Raw genomic sequence first — 21,403 nt, forward strand, 5'->3', positions numbered from 1 at the left:
TCCGCTGCTGGAGTTGCCCCGGCTGACAGCTGACAGTTACGCCTGCTGACAGCCTTGCCATTGGCAGCATTTCCGCTGCCAGTAGTACAGTGGGAGGAGAGACTAGCCCCACTGTCAGCACGTCTGCAGACAGCATGGCCAGTAGTGGCAATGTTGCCCGCCCCTGTGTGTATTTCAGTGTTATATGTTGCATGTTGTGTGTTAATGTTGGTGTATAGTCATTGGTACACGGGATATAAATGGGTCTGTGGAACACAAGTTTGTTTAAAATGTATATTTGTATTTAGGCAAGAGGATTGCACAGCACTTCACATGCAGGTAAAATGTAATAATATGCGAGCACGGGGAATTGCACTTTATTAATTCACGTGCAGTTGTACTGAGACTCCAATTGAATGATTGATTAGCAATCGAGTCTCGGTACAGCTGAATAAAAGCAGCATGTTTGCACTCACTCAGGGTTGTGTGGCCGGTGAGTGGAGAACGGGATTGGAGACAGAGGTAATAATCAAAGTAATAGTTCAAATATCAGCTCACCAGCCATGTCCTGTGTTTTATTTGTCTTTACAACCTTTTATTTTCTGTCTGTTCATTATTAAATGCTGAGCGAAACCAATTGCTCAGCTCCTCCCAACTCCATCTCTCTGTTGTTTATTTCCTGGTTCCTGTTTCTGGTCTGACGTCACCCACTACAGTCGTCTTGATGACACAGCCCTATAGATTAAATTAGAACTCCCGAAGTTGACTGTCTTATTATGTACAGCTGCAAGATTTTAAGGTTTATTAAGGTTTATGACTTCACCACAGCACATAAACTGTCAGTTTAATGAAAATGACAACCAGATTTCAAAATGTTACTGATGAAAACAGAAACATATCCGTTGAAAATCAGGAAAATGCTGCCACAGGGAAAAAGAAGTTGAGTGATACAAATTTATTAAAAGGTTAACTGGAAGAAAATGTACAGCAAAAGTACAGCAACTCAACAACATTACAGTATACTGGGAAGCAAAGAAGCGTATGTAACGCGACACAAATATGACATTTCAATTTACTACGGTAACCAAACGGACTTCACAAAAACTAAAGAAAATTTAGTGGTAAAACAAAAGCATAAACAAGGGAAGGAAAATGGTCATATGTGCTACTTCTTCAAATTATTGTAAATTGCTACAACTAATTATAACAAAAAAAGTACTCCAAAGTGTGCAATAAGAAGCCTGTTGCAATTGAATCTTGATTGAATTTGTGAGCTAGATTTTAACCTAGTTTAAGTCTGTATTTCAAATAGGTTTATTTGTAGCTTTTATTGTTGTTGTGGGCTATTTGTCTGTCACTAGCTGCTGTTCTGACTGTGCAGCACGCTGTGTTTATTCATTTTTAGAAAGGGAAACAGTGATGCAATTTGATTGCAGTTTTCTAATGTGACAGTTTAGGTGCTGTGAAATTCAAGAAAGAACACAAATGCAGCACTCCGATTGGCTGAAGCTGAAGTCGTTATCGGCATGAGAAAGGATGTTGGTGTGGTTCAGTTGTGGGTACCGTCCGAAAGATTTCTGGGGGTGCTTCTGGACAATATTGATTTGGTGGCTCTTCCATGCTAGCCGATCCATAATAAGTTGATATTGGGTTGCAGGGTTACTTTAACATACAAAACACATTTAGGGTCTTTCCAGTTTAAGCTGAAGTGCTTAGATTGTTTATTTCAGGTTTGAGGCCCTTTTTTTGGAATAAAAGATTTTTCACTTTAAAACTTTTTAAAATGTAAAAAATGATATTGTTTCAGTGGTACAAACTGTTTAAGTGTTCTTTGGCACATAGATTAAAATGTACACATTCTATCTGTAAACTAATAGGACATCCGCAATGTAAGACATCAGTCATCATGTTGAAGATTTGTGGGGACATGTGCTGTTATAAGATGTTCATTTATTTATTTATTTTTCAAACTGCATAATCACTTTAAAGGGGTTGTTTAAAGATGTTTTTGGCAAGGCCATAAAATTGCTGCAGCTCACTGCACAGTATGTGCTCACCCCTCCCACACTTTTTTAGCTGTTGCCAAGCAACCTAAGAATCATACTGAAATTCCATATATCCAGATGACTCCTATCAAGCTGTCTGAAAAAGCGGCTCACGACTGCTCTTTGCTGTTGTGCAATAGCACGCAGCTGGTATTTCTTAAAAGAGGGTACACTTTTGTTTTACATGACTTTCTTAAGGGGGGAGGGGGAAGGGGAGGTAATTGGCAGTAAATGAACTGTAATTGGCAGTTTCCTGATATACCTTTGCTCTCAGTACCAAAAATAGATACAGTATGTAATCATATGAAGGCCAAAGGCTGTGCTTACGATTGGAAATCTCTCTACGCCCATGTAGGAATTATGGCCAGCCTTTTATTTTTGAGGTGACTCAAGATGCAGCAAACATTTAACCAAGGTGTTGCTAACATAAACAGATAGAGGCCCGAATATCCTGTGCTGTAATCAGTGGTGTGATAACAGCAATTATTCTAAGGTAATACTACATTCAATACATCCACCCAAGCAGAAATAGGACAGGAAATATGTTCGATAATATTAGATTAACTTTTGTTTTTCTACATTTCCACACTGATATGTTTTATAACAGCTTCCATACAATCTACCCTCTCTCCACAGGCATTATGGGTTAGTCCTATTATCTGTCAGCTGTTATCAGCTGATGGCCATGTTTAAACAGGCCTAATTATGTCAATACATTACCTTATGATAATGCCCAAACCTGAGGATGTACAGTACTGTGCAAAAGTTTTAGGCAGGTGTGAAAAAATGCTGTAAAGTAAGAATGCTTTAAAAAATAGACATGTTAATAGATTATATTTATCAATTAACTAAATGCAAAGTGATTGAACAGAAGAAAATCCTACATCAAATCAATATTTAGTGTGACCACCCTTTGCCTTCAAAACAGCATCAATTCTTCTAGGTACACTTGCACAGTCAGGGATTTTGTAGGCATATAGTCAGGTGTATGATTAAACAATTATACCAGACAGGTGCTAATGATCATCAATTCAATATGTATTGAAACACAATCATTAACTGAAACAGAAACAGTTGTGTAGGAGGAATAAAACTGTATGAGGAACAGCCAAACTCAGCCAACAAGATGAGGTTGTTGAAGACAGTTTACTGTCAAAAGTCTTACACCATGGCAAGACTGAGCACAGCAACAAGACACAAGGTAGTTATACTGCATCAGCAAGGTCTCTCCCAGGCAGAAATTTCAAGGCAGACAGGGGTTTCCAGATGTGCTGTCCAAGCTCTTTTGAAGAAGAACAAAGAAACAGGCAACGTTGAGGACCGTAGATGCAGTGGTCAGCCAAGGAAACTTACTGCAACAGATGAAAGACACATCATGCTTACTTCCCTTCGCAATCGGAAGATGTCCAGCAATGCCATCAGCTCAGACTTGGCATAAAACAGTGGGACCCTGGTACACCCATCTACTGTCCGGAGAAATCTGGTCAGAAGTGGCCTTCATGGAAGACTTGCGGCCAAAAAGCCATACCTCCTACGTGGAAACAAGGCCAAGTGACTCAACTATGCACGAAAACACAGGAACTGGGGTGCAGAAAAATGGCAGCAGGTGCTCTGGACTGATGAGTCAACATTTGAAATATTTGGCTGTAACAGAAGGCAGTTTGTTCGCCGAAGGGCTGGAGAGCGGTACACGAATGAGTGTCTTCAGGCAACAGTGAAGCATGGTGGAGGTTCCTTGCAAGTTTGGGGCTGCATTTTTGCAAATGGAGTTAGGGATTTGGTCAGAATTAATGGTCTCCTCAATGCTGAGAAGTACAGGCAGATACTTATCCATCATGCAATACCATCAGGGAGGCATCTGATTGGCCCCAAATTTATTCTGCAGCATGACAACAACCCCAAACATACAGCGAAAGTCATTAAGAACTATCTTCAGTGTAAAGAAGAACAAGGAGTCAGCTGCAACATTTGCTTTATATTTTAAAAGACGGCAGGATAAAAGTAAACCTGGAAGAAAAGTATTTAAACCTGCAGGTCTAATTCAGTTTAAATGTTTGGTCATAGACCTGGGATAAGTACAGATTCTGAGTACACCTCCCACAGCACTAGGTGCAGGGTGATATAAACAAGGGCAGGGCTAAACCCCCATCTGTTTTAAACCATGTTTTGCTTTATGATGATCGTTACTCACTGTTCTCCTTTTCTCAGCACGTGGGCTGTGATAACATCCTGGGCTCGGATGCGAAGGAGGACCGGTGTCGCATTTGTGGGGGCGACGGCAGCACTTGCGAAGCAATCGAAGGCCTCTTTAATGACTCTCTTCCCAGAGGAGGTATGCAGTGCTGTCAGTGTAGCTTTTGTTGCCAACTGGGACAAGTTTTTAATTGCTTTTCAGATGATATCCTCTTATCTTGCCAAAGGCAACTAAACTTCCAACACTTTTTGGCTAAACAGTTCATATTATATGCCAGTTTGCAGTGTGTGCCAAGCACTTCAGGTCTTCATTTTTCTTTGGTTTTAGTGCTGAATTGCATATGTTTATATAAAGAAACTTGTAGTCAAAAGAAATAGTATAAGACGGTGAATGTGAATTAATGACACTGTTTACAAAAGTGTTAAAACTCTTATGTGGTTACCTCATACCCCTAGTCTGTGTAAAGCTGCATTTCAAATGTATGGACATTCCTTTTAAGGGAATGTTCCTTTGACAGATCCATAACATCCCAGGAGAAATGGTTACCAGTTCAGTGTAGTTTTCTAAAGGGGTGGATCAGATTTTTTCGATTGTGGAGAAAGGGTCAAACTCAACTGGGGTCTTTAAAGGACAAGCTTCTTGTTGTCCTGAATCTGGAGTTCAGCCTGATGTAAATTTTCCACTGAAATGTTCCTGTTTGTCTTTTAGGTTACATGGAGGTTATTCAGATTCCGAGAGGCTCAGTGCACATTGAAATTAAAGAACTGGCCGTGTCGAAAAACTACATTGGTAAGTTCAGAATAATGGGTAATATGAAGGTTTTTTAATTTGACACACATACACCAGTTAATGTAATGTCCAAGGTTATAGATAACTTGATATGTTTGTTTCAGTGGGTGTAGACTCCTGGGTTAAATTCCATTCCTCAATCAAAGTGTGTGAGCAAGAGTTTTTTTTATAAAAATTGAAATTTGAATTTTGAAAAATAACCTGTGTATTCAACTCTTGAGGATTGAACTGTTCGGAGAGGGCTGACCTTGCATGTCTCGTGGAAGTTGTTTGGTCATTCCTCAATCATAAGTGGTGGTTCATAACATTCCTCACTGTACCCTGTCTCTATATAAACATCTTCAGAATGTTTTTGGAGTGTTCGGTTGAGTTCTGAATGTTCCTAGAATGTATGAAACCATCTGGAATTTAGCATTCTGAAAAAACAGAAACGTTTGTAAAATATATCAGAAGTCAATTTTCATATAATTGAATTGCTTCAGTACCATTTTCAGCTCTCCCCTAAAGATCTTTGTTTTGAAGAGTCTTTGGAAGTACACAGTAGAGTAGCCCTGTCCTATGGGTACATTTTGGTCTGCTCCCATTTGAGTTTCCCATGTTTTCTTTGATGCACAGTTATAACACTTGTGTCATCCTGCGAAGCTGAAACACCCTGCAGAGGAGTTCAATATTTCCTGAGAAATTCTGTCCCTCATAAAGGAGGAGAGAGCTTTGCTACCATGTTGCTGTTCCTTCAGAGGTGTTTCAAAGTTGAGAACAACATTTATATTGATCAGAGGGTACTGAACCTAAGCAGGTGTATGAAAATGCACTGAAAAACGTTTTCAGTAGTTCAATGGCACTACAGCATTTCCTCAAAGCACACCCAACATTTACAAAGAGCAGTATGGCAGTCGTATGTTTTTTGTAAGTACAAGCTGAATTAATGCAGTGACGCCCCTTATGTTTACAGAGTTGCTTATCAGTTTATAGTGTTTAAGCAGTTTCTCTGTACACAGTAGTAACATAAACAGAGGATACATTAGGGTACTAAGTGGTTAATGAAAAATAAACGTTGAGTGAGAGACATTACCACTGAGAGAAAAGAGCCCTGAGTTGGTTGTGGCTTTACTCACAAGATACATTATTGATAAGAGGCTACTAATAAAGTACTAAATGAAATGCCTATATCTGTGTCAACAACAAAACTTGAATGGCTGATTTCCCAGACGCAGATTAACACTAACACTAAGCCTGGACTACCCAATTCTGCTGTAGGTATGGCCATCCATGACTAGTGGTAAATCTAGTTTTATATATTAATTTTTATAATTTGCAATGTAATAAGTAGCCCTAATTGAAGTTCAAGACCAATATACATTCCTCATGGTATTCCTAATAGTGTAGGTATGCTTGTTCAAACATTCAAAATGCAGCATACTAAATACTGGACATCAGTGTTATGAAACAAGTGTATTATGTTTGCAAAGAATCCCAGCCCAGCTGTTTCCCATGAAAAAGAAAATGTTACAAATGACTGAAAATTAAAATTGAGAATTCATGACTACCAGGCTGTTCATTTTAAATGTGTGTTTGTTTATGTATCAGATGATATCCATCCCTGCATGATAACCTCTACTGAGAAGTGTTCGCAGAGCATGAATCATTATGAAAACAGAGTCTATTTAAAAAAATATTGTGGTTGGTAACCAAAACTTGTTTTGACTACTAGAATTGAATGTTCTCTAATCTCCTATCAGTTGATTATGTAATACTTTCACCTGGATAATGTTTTGAGAGATTTTGTGAAATCATCAACTGTTTTGTTGGTCTTCTCAGTGTAGAAATGATAATGATGAATTAGCAAAATTACCTCACCTCAGCATATATTGCCTAGTTTCTATCATTGCATTACATTTGCCAAAAATGTAGTGGTATTTTGTAATCTATTTTTTACAGCCTTAAAATCTGAAGACGATAACTATTACATCAACGGTGCCTGGACTATTGACTGGCCTCGTAAATTCGATGTGGCTGGAACAGCCTTTCATTACAAGAGGCCTGCTGATGAGCCTGAGTCTTTGGAAGCTCTGGGTGGAACCACAGAAATCCTTGTTGTTATGGTAACGTTACATCTCAGTGGCCTTTGGTGTGTTCATCAGCTTTATTCTGAATTACATTAATGTATTGTTCTTGCAGTGCTCTGTCACTAGTTAATCAAACTTCTGTCGCAAATGTTAGCTGTGGCTTGGCAAATATTGAATACATTTGTGCTGAATGAGGTACAGATACAAATGTTGCAAACCTGTAAAGGATCGACTGGATTCCATGTAGTATGTGAAAGGGAAAACAAAACATTCAGTAAGAAAGTAATAATAATAAATGCAAGCGGGGAAAATAAAACAGTAGAATTGCAAACAATCAGCAATACAAACAACATTTTCCAAAATCTTTAGCTGCGTATAAGATAAAGAAATTGTGTAGCACTAGGTACCCCTTTTTAAACTTTCATTATTTTAATTTGTTTGCAAAGTCCCCTTCACCAGAACTGGAAAAGATCAGGTAATTTCAGTGCATGTTTTAGTTTCAACCAGGTTCTAAATATACATTTTACAAAGTACAGCTGAAGTGAAGTAAAGGGTTGTGGCAAAGCGGTATAATTAGTAGAGCAGGTGAAGTGCAGGTGCAGTAATCCAATAAGAAAAGGCAGACAACAAAGTACGTGTGAAATGGTTTGTTTTTATTTGCATCCAATAGGTCTGATGACCAAACAGTAAACAATAGGAGGGCTGCCAATACACAGCAATGTGTATTTTGCAGTGGATAATTATGGATTGCAGTCCTGTAAATAATAACAAACAGTCCTGTACATTACACACAAGACACAAACACGGTCACCAGTCCAAAGTGTGTGCTGTAGTGCTCAAGGTGAAGTACAGTTTATTTGTGCTACAATATGCAGGGTTGTCCGGGTTTCGTGCTGGCCGTGGGCGACAGCTTCGGATCTTGTTAGCCGTCTAGTCTAACAAACAAACAACGTTTTAGACAGACAGACAAAACAAACAAAACACTCACGGTTGTAATGACAAATACAGGTCCTTTCTGTGGTTAGCGTAAACATCACAAGGAACAGATCACATCACTACTTCCCCTTTGTATACCGTCAACCACAAACCATATGGTTAACGAGTATCCTCCAATCCGTGGATGCCACATCGTTATCCTTCTGGGTCAATGATTTAGTGTACCGTAGCTCCACCCCCCTTTCTAGATGACCGACTTCCACCAAACCCTGGGAATGAATTGTCGGGCCATCCAGTTCAGGGTACTCTGTTCCCGTTACACAGCGACCTCGCAGGTCAGGAGGGAGATCTATCACCAAGAATCATTCCTTCTCTGTCACAAGAGTTTAGATCATATATAGAAAGCCTGAACAACAGTTGCCCTTGAGAGTTGTCCTTGGGCACCCCTGCCCTATTTCACTGCTGATTGAGCCTTGCATGTCCACACAATGACTCCTAGAGGCTGACTGAGCAGCCCTGGGATTACTTGTGACTGATCAATTCTCACCTCTCAAACGATGCAGTTGATAAGCCTGCTACTGTTGAAATAGTACTGTAGGGTGACCTGCCTGTCTGGCCAGAGGTTAGGTGAATATGTTAGAAATATGGCCTTGAGAAAACATTTAGACTCTAGGGGCTCTATTCATAAAGGGTTAACACCTGTCAAAATCAGAAAACAGGAGTACGTGATTGGATTTCGTCCATAGCCACCTATTTAATGGCATTTGCTTGAGATCATTGAGATACTTTGTTAAGCCCCATGATTTTCATCTATGAAGGCATGTTTTAAGCTAATTGAAATAAAGCTTAATGATCACCTCATTAGCATAAAGTTTTCATCGGTCCTGAGCATCAACCTGTTATTCGTAAGAGTGAACGACAGAAAAATGCTGTCGATAAGTAGGCATTATTGAACACTTTCCACAACTAACGACAGCCTCGGCAGACTATTTTTTTTTAAAGACATTTTATTACTACGCTTGCTCTGTAATACAGTTTGACATACCCATGATTAACACAGCCTATTTTGTAAGAAAAAAAATGAAGGAAAATGTTTAATATAAATATATACTCACACATGAACATATTCTCTGGCATAATCTTTTTTTTTGGCAGACGTGTTAGGGGCATTGGTATCACGTTTTGCAAACTGCCCGTGACTGGTAGCTGCAGACTCAGGTTTCGGTAGTACTGTTGGTGGATTCCGTTTTTCTTTTTGCAACAGCTATGGACGCTACCCAAGGAGCATTAAAACTGATGATGTTATCAAAAAGAGGCAGATTTTCTTTCTTGAACGACTGTATACGCATTCATAAAGTGCTTCATTTACTCTGATCATTTTATAAATAGCAATACGGATAGCTTTTGATAGTTTTAAACAAAATTCATTTTATTATGGCAGTCAGCAAGTACATTTATGAATAGGGCCGTAATTCTCTAAACCTCAAAACATTAGACCTCAGAACAGAACAGGAATAGACCAGGCAGACAGTTTTTAAATGAACTACCCACATAAAGGATGACCGCTAACCGCCAACTAAAATTAAAGGCAGCAAAGTGGCAGGCGCACAGCCTTCTGCTTAGGATTAGGTCACACTGTCTGGGTTTGCGTCAGGTTTCAAGAATCCTTTTTTTTTTGTTATTGTTGTTTTCATTTTAGGTTCTCCTTCAGGAACAGAATCTGGGCATCAAGTACAAGTTTAACGTTCCAATTACTCGCATTGGCAGTGGGGACAATGAAGTTGGTTTTGCATGGTATCACCTGCCTTGGTCAGAGTGTTCAGCCACGTGTGCAGGAGGTAATAAATCACCTTTACCATAATCTTTATGTTTTATGACTACAGTATGGACTGTTTATTGTTCTTTATAGTTCAATGCTGGTATTAACAAATTTTATCTGAACAAAATGAATATTAAGAAAGGTGTAAGTAAGGTTCTGTTGAGTTGTAAGGTATTATATTTCAAATTTTTTCAAAGGCAAGATTTTATTTAATGTCGTTGATGTTTAAGAGATTGCATCCAATGGCCTTTCATCTCACACAGTACTTTCTGCCTGAGCCACCTTTGGAAGAGTTCCCTCCAGATTCTAAAAGAAAATACAGCTAATTGCTCAGTGGTGAAGATTATTCAGTAGCAGGATTTTTTTTGTAAAACACGTAGGGGTGAAATAACCGATTACTATTATTTTTTTTATTATTATTAGTTGGTCTCTGCACTGCTTAGATAATCAGAGTGCATATTTTCCATATTTGAAATTTGTGTCGTGGTTATCATGTAATTTGTCTGCGCGAGCTCCCAAAGTTTTTTCTTTTTTTTTTTTTGGTTAGCCAGTACAACTGTTTTACAGATGGAAGATATCCTGCAGTTTAGCTCCTATGTAATTAAATATTTTAACTCTGGGACAGCAGTTTCATGTGGTCGGTCACAAAAATGACTAAACCATTTTTGTTTGCCTGCAAATTAAGGCATCTTATAAAAGAACAAAGTCTGTTCCTTGCAGATCTTATAGCTGGTCATTTAAAAGCATGTAAAGTATTTGCAAACTCAATTTTTGGAGAACAGCACTTGGATTATGGTCACTAAACCTTACAAAAAACATTGCTTTTCATAAAAAGTTGTGTGGATGTATCTTGTGGGTATTTTACAGACATTTAATTAAAAACTACACATGTGGGAGAAACCTACTTTAACTCTGCGTTGCTCTTCTCTTGTTAAGAATAATTGATCATAACTTTTATGAGTCTAGTATCTGTGCTGTATTGCAATTTTAATTTGACTGCTTCAAGCTTTATAAGGCTGAGAAATTTAATAGAATTGCACTGAAGACAGTGCGGACACCTTTATTTTTATAATGCTGTGTGTTTTTATAATCAACACCTTTATAAGGCTCATTTAAATGAAGCTGGTTTTGGTAATTTCTTCATAAATATGGAACTGCTGTACAGTACTATTGTTGTATTCATTTAGGTTTATTACATTTTACACTTGAAGTAACATAAACTCAGTCAAACATTATTCGAGCTTCAGTAATTCAAACTAAATCATAACATTTTATTCAGACAATAATTCACACAATTTCAGTGCTGAAGTGTTCCATAGCTGTTTCCTTTCGAAATCCAAGCCTTCCTCTGAAAGATTATTGAGCCAAAACTCAAATAACAAACCTGACCAGTTAAGTTGACCAAAGTAACATCAGACAGGAAATTAAACTGATAAGATCAGCCCAGGGCACAGCTAGGGTTAAAAGTAATAAATAGTCTTGTTAAGATTAAGTTATCTCTGTTCACGCAGAAAATAACATTTAAATGTGTTAGACATAAACATTGTATATCCTGTGCTGCAGTTTCACAATCTGCTTTGTAAACTATGGATTCCAAAATGTTTTAATACGGACTGATGCAGGGTGTTTTCTTTTAAATGTGATTACAACTAAAATGTCTTAGTCAGTGGTACAAGACAGACAGTTTATTATGTTAAAGTGTTAAAGTTATGTTTTTTTTTTTTTTAAAGATATATAAATGCCGTCATGGACAAAAACTGACCTGTATTCGTTGTTATTCAGAGATTTAAGGAATGTATCAGCCTATAGCGGTTCTTGAGCAATGATTCAGGGGTCTTGCTGTTTGAGATGCCCACCCACAGATACTATGGGACCATATGGCAAACATTCACGTATGTTGTTTTTAACCAAGCAGGATTTACCTGGCTTGGAGGCAAACCTACCACATGCCTCAGACTTCATTCTCTTGGTCTTCTTCACCAGGGAGTAACCTCACGGCTGCCCTTTCTAAAAGCATCTGAGCTCACACACTAGTCTATCGGTTTGTCTTGTAACGTCATTGACTGCCAATACAGTAAAGTCTAGGCTAGAAGACAAGTGCCCATACAGTTTTCAGGTTACATTTCAGTACATTTGCATTAGTAATCATGATATACAGCTTATTTCCTCTGATGTGAAAAATAACTTTGGTTAAATTTCAGGGAAAGTACCATTGCTTCATAATCTGTGTGTTCTTTTAATATAGGTTCCCAGAAACAAGAGGTAGTGTGTAAAAGGCTTGATGATAACTCCATTGTGCAGAATAGTTACTGTGACCCAGAGAGCAAACCACCAGAGAACCAACGTGCCTGTAACACTGAGCCATGTCCACCTGAGTAAGTCTTCTGTTGTGTGTGGGTGTGTGTTTGTGTGTGTGTATTTGTGCTGAATCAACCATTGTAGCTATTGCACTGTTACATCTGTCATAGGGTTTGACAACCAAAGCATGTTTGTGTGAATCACTGAGCGTCATTCGTTTTCTTGCACTCCCAAGGTCAGGGTTATCGGAGAGGCCTTTGGTTCTCAGTGGTTGTGCTGATGCACTCAAATAGAGATAGAACTTTTAGAACATTGGACATGGAGTAAAAAAAAAGCCTTTTTATGAAGGAATTGGTGATAATGTCTGAAATGGAAATGTGCTGCAGACAGTAAAATATTCTAAACAAACTAATTTGATATACATCTGGTCTGCAGTATTCGCTCATGCAGCAGTCAAGAAATGGCCTATTTTCCTATTGTTTTGAATGAATGAAGCAAGACCGTGACTGCCCAACATTATTACCATTAAAAAATAGTTTGAAGACAGGTGTTCCAAATACATCCGTAAATAGTTATAGAAATAACACCTGTTCACCATTTACCAGTATGGGAAAAAGGATAGTTCTGGTAAAATCTGTAATTGGGCGTGGAGTCACAGAAAGCTGTCTATTCATGCTCTCAGACCATAATACATTCATATGATGGAAAGGGTTAAATATACTATTTCATTTTTTACACATTTATAAGTGGTCATTTATTGTGTATGTCAAAGCTGGACATGTATGGGCTTGCTTGTGTTTGTGTTGAGCTTGAACATTCTGCTGAAGCGTTTGTCTGCTAGACTAAGACTTGTCCTCTGTTTTAAGTGTTTACAGTTATGGATGAAGTATCAATACGCAATGATTTTGATGCCATGTCAATTCTGTATTGCACAGGTGGTTTATCGGGGACTGGTCAGAGTGCAGTAAGACCTGCGACGGGGGAATGCGCAGTCGGACCGTGCTGTGCATCAGAAAGATCGGACCCGCGGAAGAGGAGAGCCAGGATGACAGCAACTGCCTGACACACAGACCAATCGAGAAAGAGCCCTGCAACAACCAGTCGTGCCCGCCTCAGTGGGTGGCTCTTGATTGGTCAGAGGTGAGCCACTGCCTTGAATTCTTGCTGTTGTAAGGAATTAGCTGATCCTGTTCCATTCTGTAATTCTAGTGATGCCCAGGGCCACTTTAATTGGCCTATTTCCTGCTGTAGGCGTGCAGTGGGATCAGATTTATATTTACTCAAAGACACACTTTGCTTTGTGAGCAACTGACATATTACGCTGGAGTTACCTTGAAAGCTGGGCCGGGTTAAACTGTTTTCGCCAACTTTGATGGGTTAAACTGTTTTCGTCAACTTTGCTGCTGCTTTCTGTTTTTTGTTTAAGTAAATGAAATTATTATACATGTTGTTGAACCTGTTGAACTTGGACGGTGAGGCTAAATGTTTTTGGAAACATCATCAGCCGTTTTAAAACACTGTCCGTGACATTACAAAAAAAAGAGAAAATGGAAAATGTGCTTGGTGTCCTAATTTGCCTTTTAAATTTACACAAGGTCTTACCAATAACTCAGCAAATATCATATTTGTTTTTCAATTCGTACAATCTTTTAAAAAAACAACTATAAGCAAGTACTGTTGTATGACCACATTTTCTTGGCACATGATTTAAATGAATGGAATACATCTTGATATAATTTTTACATTACAAAATGTAACACCTTGTTGATGTCAACCTACCTACCTTGCAGAGGGTAATCAGAAGCTAATCTTTGCTTCCTTCTATAATTGTGGATCCTTTCTTGCGGGCTCAGCAGCTTGAAGGTTTGCTTACTAATCAAAAGGGCACACGGTGTAATCCTGCTTAAGGCAGACACACTCCAGTGTGCTGCAAGAGAGGTGCCTACCTTTGAAGTAGAAGTAAAACACATTCCCTGCAGCTGTTGTTGTAGGGGCATGAGGTCTGCATGCATGTTCAAAATGCTTGCCATCATAAAGTATACTGAGCTATCCTCAAATCGATATGATCCCTAGATATGCCTGTCAATTCATTTTAACCAGGACAGTGGCCTAACAATCCTAATCAATGAATCATTCAATCAGCCCTAGCTCTTTCCTGTGTCCAAGGCCTGTATACATACAGGGCATTTACTTACCATATGTTTTAATGACCTACTGCCTCCCCTCAGCTCTCTTAGCAGCTTCCTTATGGGAAAAATGACTTGGCTCTGGGCCAAATAGTAGTCTCTTAGCACACCCCCAACTAATGCCCATTGCTCTGTGTGAGCTGGCTAAGCAGTAGTAGTGCGTCAGTAGTTGTAACTTGTATAATTATAATTAGGTTCAATAGTGGGTAATGCAGTATATTGGACTAGCAACAGGTTATACAGCATATTTTCAGAATTAATTAACCTGATGTTTCACAATGTTATGCAACTGCTTATTAATCTGTTTTTCTTTAGATCTGATTATGTGTTACTTACATTCTTACCTATATCATGCAAACAGCTGACCCAATTATAATGACATTTCTTATGAACTGTATTGTTATTGTTATGGGCATGATTTGTGCATTAACACAAATTCTTAATGGTATTACAGTTGTGTCCTAAATTAACATGACAGGGCTCCCTTATAAAAGTTTACCACAGTAAAAGCATAGCAAAGTGTAATAAAGCATAGTTAAAGCACAGGTAAACATTGTAAAGAATAACGAGGTATGGTAAAGCATATTAATCAACATGGCAAATAAGGGTAAATTATGGTAAATACATAGTATTAACACAGGAAAAACATGGTAAAACTGCAGAAATATAGTGCTAAAATACTGAGGTAAATTTTTATAAGGGCTGAGATCAATTGCTATGGGAGTTGAATTGTGGAAGTATTCAGTATTAGGGGTAGCAGAAGCCAGCATCTCTGTAACTACTTGTGAGAGACACGTACATACTGTACATCAGTATGCATTTGTTATTTTCTTCCTGAAGTGCACACCGAAGTGTGGTCCAGGCTTTAAACACCGCATCGTCCTGTGCAAGAGCAGCGACCTGACTAAGACCTTCCCGCCCTCCCACTGTCCTGATGTGAGCAAGCCGCCTGTGAGAATCCGCTGCAGTCTGGGCCGCTGCCCGCCTCCTCGCTGGATCACTGGGGAATGGGGACAGGTAAGTCCCCCAGCATCGCAGCTCCTATCAGGCTGGAACCTCCTCTCAGAAGAAAGGTTTCTCAATAATAGTGCTCTGTATTATAACTTTCAAAACATTTGGTTAATCTTCACCTGAAGAATGCTGTTTCGAGTTATATTATCACAGTAAGGAGGTGTTATTTTCTGAGTATAACATTGTATTCAGGGAGGTGGTGAGTCATGAATACCGAGATGCTTGTAGCTCCTATGTTCAAGGCCACTTTCCACTGTTGTGCAGCAGTAAAGATGTGGGTCACCCAACAACAGTCCAAGATGGGGTTATTACCAGTTACTGTCCTCAATAAGCTGCTAGTGTGCCCACAAGAATATAAATTATCTTCTGTAATGACGTTTCAAAACTACTGTAGTGACATGATCTAGTGATTTAATACATTAAGGGCATTTTCATTGGCAACATTAAAGTAGCTATTGTTTGAAGTTTACCTTCAGGAATGCACCATAGACTTCCTACCAAGATGCCAGGAATATGTTGTGAAAATGAGATAGGAGTTTGCTCTTTCGACAACCAGGCCAGAGTTCAAATTGAGAAACAGGGAGTGCATTTATGTTATGACATTTAAGTCCTGGGACAAGAATAAGGCCAGTTAGAAAAAAAACAAAAAAACATTTTGCATAAAAGTACAAACGATTCAGCTGTGGCTTTAATTTTAAGTTTGGACAGTATGTCCAGGAATTTTAACGACAAAAAAAATACTAATCAGAGTAATTTGTTTTCGTATGTTGCCATTCGGATAATTATATCCTGCTGCAAATGATTTACATTCAGTGTCAAACTTTTTTTGGAAACATGTGCAGACCTTTATTTGTAGACTGAATGGGAAGCAGAATCAGTATACTGAATGAGGTGCTTATGAGCATGATTTTGAATTTTAGGCTTTTTTTTATATAACTGATTGGCAGGCAGCAGTAGTTGAATATTGTAGATGTAAGTCTAAAGAAAAAAACAAAACAAACAGAAGTCTAATTCAAGCACTGCAGTTGAATGACTTCCAATTCAAATTTCACATTTGAGAATTCAAGCAGGGCGGCAGTCTCAGACTGTCGATGGCTCCACATGTTGGACACTTGCCTTCAGTTCATAGGTTCACTAGTTTAAATCCTGCTTAAGGCAAACACTGGACATACTCCATCTGTCTGTGCTGAAGCTCTGTAATATTTATTAATGGTTACTTTATTTGGAAGACAAGTAAAGCTGAGATTCTGTCTCCTTCCTGGACGATTAAGAACCCTGTGCACCCACTGGGAATCTCCACACTTTTCCCTGAGAATATACCAACTCTGTTTGGGCAATAAAATAAACGCTCTTTGGATTCTCACAGTGCTTGTTTTGTTCTGGATGGGTCTTGAACTCTAAATTGTTCCACAGTTTTGGTGGCCCTTTTTATCTAAGGATTGCATTGTTGCTCTTGAATGTGTCTACCAGTGCTGCCAATACATGTCATCTTGATTTATCCTTTAAACGTTAAGCACAGAAGGTTAATATGTCAAGGTATGTTTAAAAAAGAGGGGCTTATCAAGGAGCATTTACATCTACATTGTCATTTTCACTGTTTAATTTCTACACAACGTAACGTTGTATTCAGTCAGCCAGACAGGTATAGAACTTTGTAATCCAGTATAAGAAAGTATCCTGAATGGGGGACAACATTACAGTTACTCAGTCCTGTGTAAAATATCAAATACAAAGCTCAAATTAATCTTATTTGCTTTTGCAAATGCTGTCTTTAGAATATGTCTTTGTTTGTTTTTGCCACAGTGCTCTGCTCAGTGTGGTTTGGGACAACAGATGCGGACGGTGCAGTGTCTCTCGTATACCGGCCAGCTATCCAGTGACTGTCCAGACAGTCTTCGGCCGCCGACCATGCAGCAGTGCGACAGCAAATGTGACGTCACTCCTATCGTCAGCACAGAAGGTGGGTATGTTATTCGAGTGAAGCCCACTAGGGGAAACAACACTGACCTTGTAGTGCAGCGCCAGTGCTAATGGATGTCCTTGGACATTTTTATAGACTTTGGGAACTGTTGTTCCTCCGTTTAGCCTGTTAGACTGTATTTTTTCTAATTTTCAATATGTGATTTTTTTTTTCAACTGCATTTATAATAGTCGGCTTACAGTATGAAAAACTGCAGTTTTAATATGTGGACAAAGAAAATAATAATGTTAGCTTAAATAGACAGCTACTGTGACATGCTTCCCATTTTTGATAAATCCCCTTACCACCAAACCCCACAGACAGACCAGCTTGATGACCTGCTGTGTTGGAGATCATTGTTTCAGTGCACGTCAGCTGGTTAATTGGTATGTTTGTAAAACTTAACAGTAATACCAAAGGGAAGTAGGCAGGAGAATGGGATAAAGCCAGCTGGTCCATATAAGAGAAAAACAACAAAGGGTTTTTCTTTGAACAGGATCAGTTCGCCACACATGGAGCCTGGCATACCTTTTATGAGAACACCTTGCTAAAATAAATGATGTTCATTGTTGCATTTAGTTAACTAAAACTAGGCCTAAAAGAGTATTTGTACTTACCTAAATGGCTTTTAGATGCTGTTGAAATAGATTAGCAAAGGATAATAGCCAAGTCTTGTGCTCAATATAATGACATAAGACCTAAACCTTTAGAGTCTTGGGGATACTGCTGATTCTCCAAACAGTGAATCACTTAACCATTTTCTTTACTGTCCTGCAGGATTTTTACTGCGACTCAATGAATAGCAACATGTTTCCAGTCACATTCGTTTTTGTTTAAAGTTAAGAGGAAGCTTTTTTCTTTTTTTTTAGGATTTCAGTAAGTAAGGCTACAGAGTTAGAAGACAGAGGGTTCCCTCCACATTGCTCAGTTTCTGTTTAAATAATAAGATTGAGCACCAGTCATTCTTCAGACGTTGTGTTGGGTTGAGCAAATACTTCCCACTGTTTGCCTCATTCGGATGGCATTCTTCAGTTCCAAAACAAGAGTGGGTTTTGTTTTACTTTGAGCTGATCCTTAGAGTGATTTTTCTTCACGCTCCCCAGTCGGGTGTTCTGAATTGACAAGAAACAGGCAGTAGCAACGAAAAAGAACAACGCCAAGGCAGTTCCCAGAAATATGACTGTCCAGACTTATAATTATTTGAATTTTATTTTTTGCTGATAACTATACGTTGGTTGCAGTGGCATGGCAATTTGGTGGAACTATTGTAAACTGCTGTGTCGGGCTGAATACTGAAATGTGTTGTGGCTTTTAATGTGATTTCATTATTTTTTCCTCCTTGTTAGTCCCTCTCTCCCCGTATTCAATCAGCCTAGTGAGATGAGAGGTGCAAGTAAACATACCTGTTACCTAAACCTCAGTACAGCCTCACTAGTTCTGTGTGTAACATATAGAAGTGGTTGTCCAAAGTATGGGTGTTGGTGGATCAGAAGTCAGCTCATGTGCTTCAGGGCTAAGAGGTCGTGAGTTCAGACCGAGCTTTGGGCAAAACCTAAATGAAAAACTTTGCAGTTTGTCTACAATGAAAGTGTATTGCATTGTAAGAAAAGAGTGCATATCTATTAGTATAGTCACTTTGTAACTGTTGTGTAGCATCGCTAGAGATAGGACCCTAGAAAAGGGCTCTAAATTTCTTCCAAGTGATTAAAAGACAGATGGATAATGGGATAGACTACACAGAATATTACATTCTTTTTAATGTTCTTACTACTTTGTGATCTTTTTTTTTGTGCAGTTTTTTCTCCTGCTTTTGACAGGCTCTTTTGTTAATGATAAATCCAAGATTCCAGACAGCTTTTCTAACAGAAAAGGAACATTAGGTCAGAGCTTTTCCTAATATATATTGCTGTTGGATCAAGACTGCCAAAGGTCACCTGAAACTTTACCCAAAAAGCAGTATAGGCTGCCTTTCATGCCGTCTCATATTTCCTGCTATTTTGTGATAAGTGTCTCATGTGCTGCTCACAGTAGCTGCAAGGACTTTTATCACTTTCTAATCCTGTACTGTTTGTTTGGTAATTGTGAAATGGTTTTAACAGCAGGAGGTGCTTTTGCTGTATTTTTATATTGTTGGTATATCATTGGCTTGGACAAAATGTACAATACACTATATAGGCCAACTACACCTAGCAGCACCAAGCATTGTTTGTAATGGTCTGTTTCACTATCTAAAATGTCATTGCAATGGTTAAATCATTCCAGCCCACTCCTTTCTTGCCCAAAGTTAGCAAAGCTCGGTTGGTGTGCTTGTGTTGAGTTGATGAGTTGAATCATGAAGCAGTTGTGCATAGATATGTGCTGACATGTGCATTCAGTGAGGACTACATGACTCTTATCAAAACCCTCATTGTTGTCTATAGTGAGGATGTCATTCAATTTGCTTGTTCAGCAGGTACAGTAAGACTGTGCTATGTGTTATTAAAGCATTAGCATCTCTCAGGAAGTTACACTTTAGGGTTAGCTTTTTTAAAAATGTTTATTTAAAATATGTTTTTAGTTTCTTTAAAGTATTGGTTTGTGGTGCACAGGGCTATTACTGTCGGTGAGAAGGACCATTGTCAGGCTATTGACACACTTGATTTTTCAGCTCCCAAAGAGAATGCACTTCTGAAAGTGTTAAGATATAGAAAGCAGTCTTTCAAATAAACAGGAGCCCCATTGGGGAAAGAAGTGCCAGGAGTATTAACAAAGCTTAGCTTTATAGGACTGTAGGGCAATGTGGATAATACCAGTGGAGGCATGCAGAACTTGGATAGAGGTGTGTTTTCATTTTTTTCCATCTTCTCTGTACTCATTCTGACTTTATTTATTTATTTATTTATTTATTTTATGTTTCCCCTCCAGAATGCAAAGACGTGAACAAAGTGGCTTACTGCCCACTGGTGTTGAAGTTCAAATTTTGCAGCCGAGCGTACTTTAGGCAGATGTGTTGCAAGACCTGCCAAGGACACTGACCCACAGATAGAGGGTGAGACAGAGAGAGAGAAAGGAAGAGTGAAAGCTTTGTCATTCTACCACGAAAACAATGCCCATCAATTCTAGGAGCCAGGCCGAGAAATGGAATGGATCTCCGCACACTCTTTTACCCTGTGGAAAACATAACCACTGGTCAGCCCATGCTGACAGGATTTCTATTTTATTTTAACTTCTGTGAAGTCGGAATTTAGAGGTGTTTTTTTTTTTTTTGTTAAATCCGAAAGTGCTGGACACATCACACGGAGAGGATACACCCAATTGGAGCAATCAAAATAACAAAATGCAAACACCTGGTGACTGGAGGAGACCCTGTGTTACAGTCCTGAGAAAATAGTTCAGGTTCCATCCTGGGATTTACATTGTAGAAAAGTAATGCATGGACTTTAAAAATGTACAAATGTACACATACATGCATGCATACATACATATGTTTTTATATTTTTGCGCTTTCTTTCTCCTAAATATGTCTGAACCGTATATATATATTATTATATATATATATAATCTATATATATATATCATATATATATATATATACACACACACACACACACACATATATATATATATATATAAATATATATATATTTTATATATATTTTTCCTGAAAAAGGAAAAACTGGTTTTGCAAAACTTAGCTTTTTGAAAAATTTAGATTGACATCTATTTATCCAATTATAAGGTTTTAATTTAATAAAAAAAATTATAAAGGTAGACTTCCTGAAGTTCAGGACTTACAGTCTAAATTATCGATAAAAAAAAGATTTTTTTCTAGCGATTATTGACTTAGTAATTACATTAATGTAATGGAAAAAGAATATATATAATATATATATATATATATATATATATAGACGTGCATATACTTTTGCTATTTAGCTGAGGTGAGGTTGAAATACATCCACATGACAACAGATAGTACTTGTAATGATGAACCGATGTTTATTCTCAGTCAGGATGGTAAACTCATAGTACCTTACACAGGCAGTAACGTGTTGCTCTCTCTAGCACAGAACAGGTGATTGTCCATGTCTGAGCCATAAATGTATGAGCAATCAGCTAACTATAACTAACATCAGCATTG

At 38.4% G+C, this 21,403-nt stretch overlaps 1 protein-coding gene across 1 annotated transcript in view; it reads left to right on the forward strand.

The window, feature by feature from the left end:
- LOC121300733 (A disintegrin and metalloproteinase with thrombospondin motifs 6) overlaps positions 1-20,782 on the forward strand; it is an 82,219-nt gene extending 61,437 nt beyond the window's left edge. Inside the window, exons 16-24 of the mRNA XM_041229502.1 lie at positions 4,233-4,356; positions 4,927-5,007; positions 6,946-7,109; positions 9,709-9,847; positions 12,074-12,203; positions 13,062-13,266; positions 15,153-15,329; positions 17,127-17,283; positions 20,188-20,782. Coding sequence (XP_041085436.1) covers positions 4,233-4,356; positions 4,927-5,007; positions 6,946-7,109; positions 9,709-9,847; positions 12,074-12,203; positions 13,062-13,266; positions 15,153-15,329; positions 17,127-17,283; positions 20,188-20,297 — 1,287 coding nt within the window. The 3' untranslated portion in view covers positions 20,298-20,782. The remainder of the gene's footprint in view (positions 1-4,232; positions 4,357-4,926; positions 5,008-6,945; positions 7,110-9,708; positions 9,848-12,073; positions 12,204-13,061; positions 13,267-15,152; positions 15,330-17,126; positions 17,284-20,187) is intronic.
- Positions 20,783-21,403: the final 621 nt, after the last annotated feature.

Source organism: Polyodon spathula, chromosome 2 (assembly GCF_017654505.1).
Source record: "Polyodon spathula isolate WHYD16114869_AA chromosome 2, ASM1765450v1, whole genome shotgun sequence".
Taxonomy (NCBI): Eukaryota; Metazoa; Chordata; class Actinopteri; order Acipenseriformes; family Polyodontidae; genus Polyodon; species Polyodon spathula.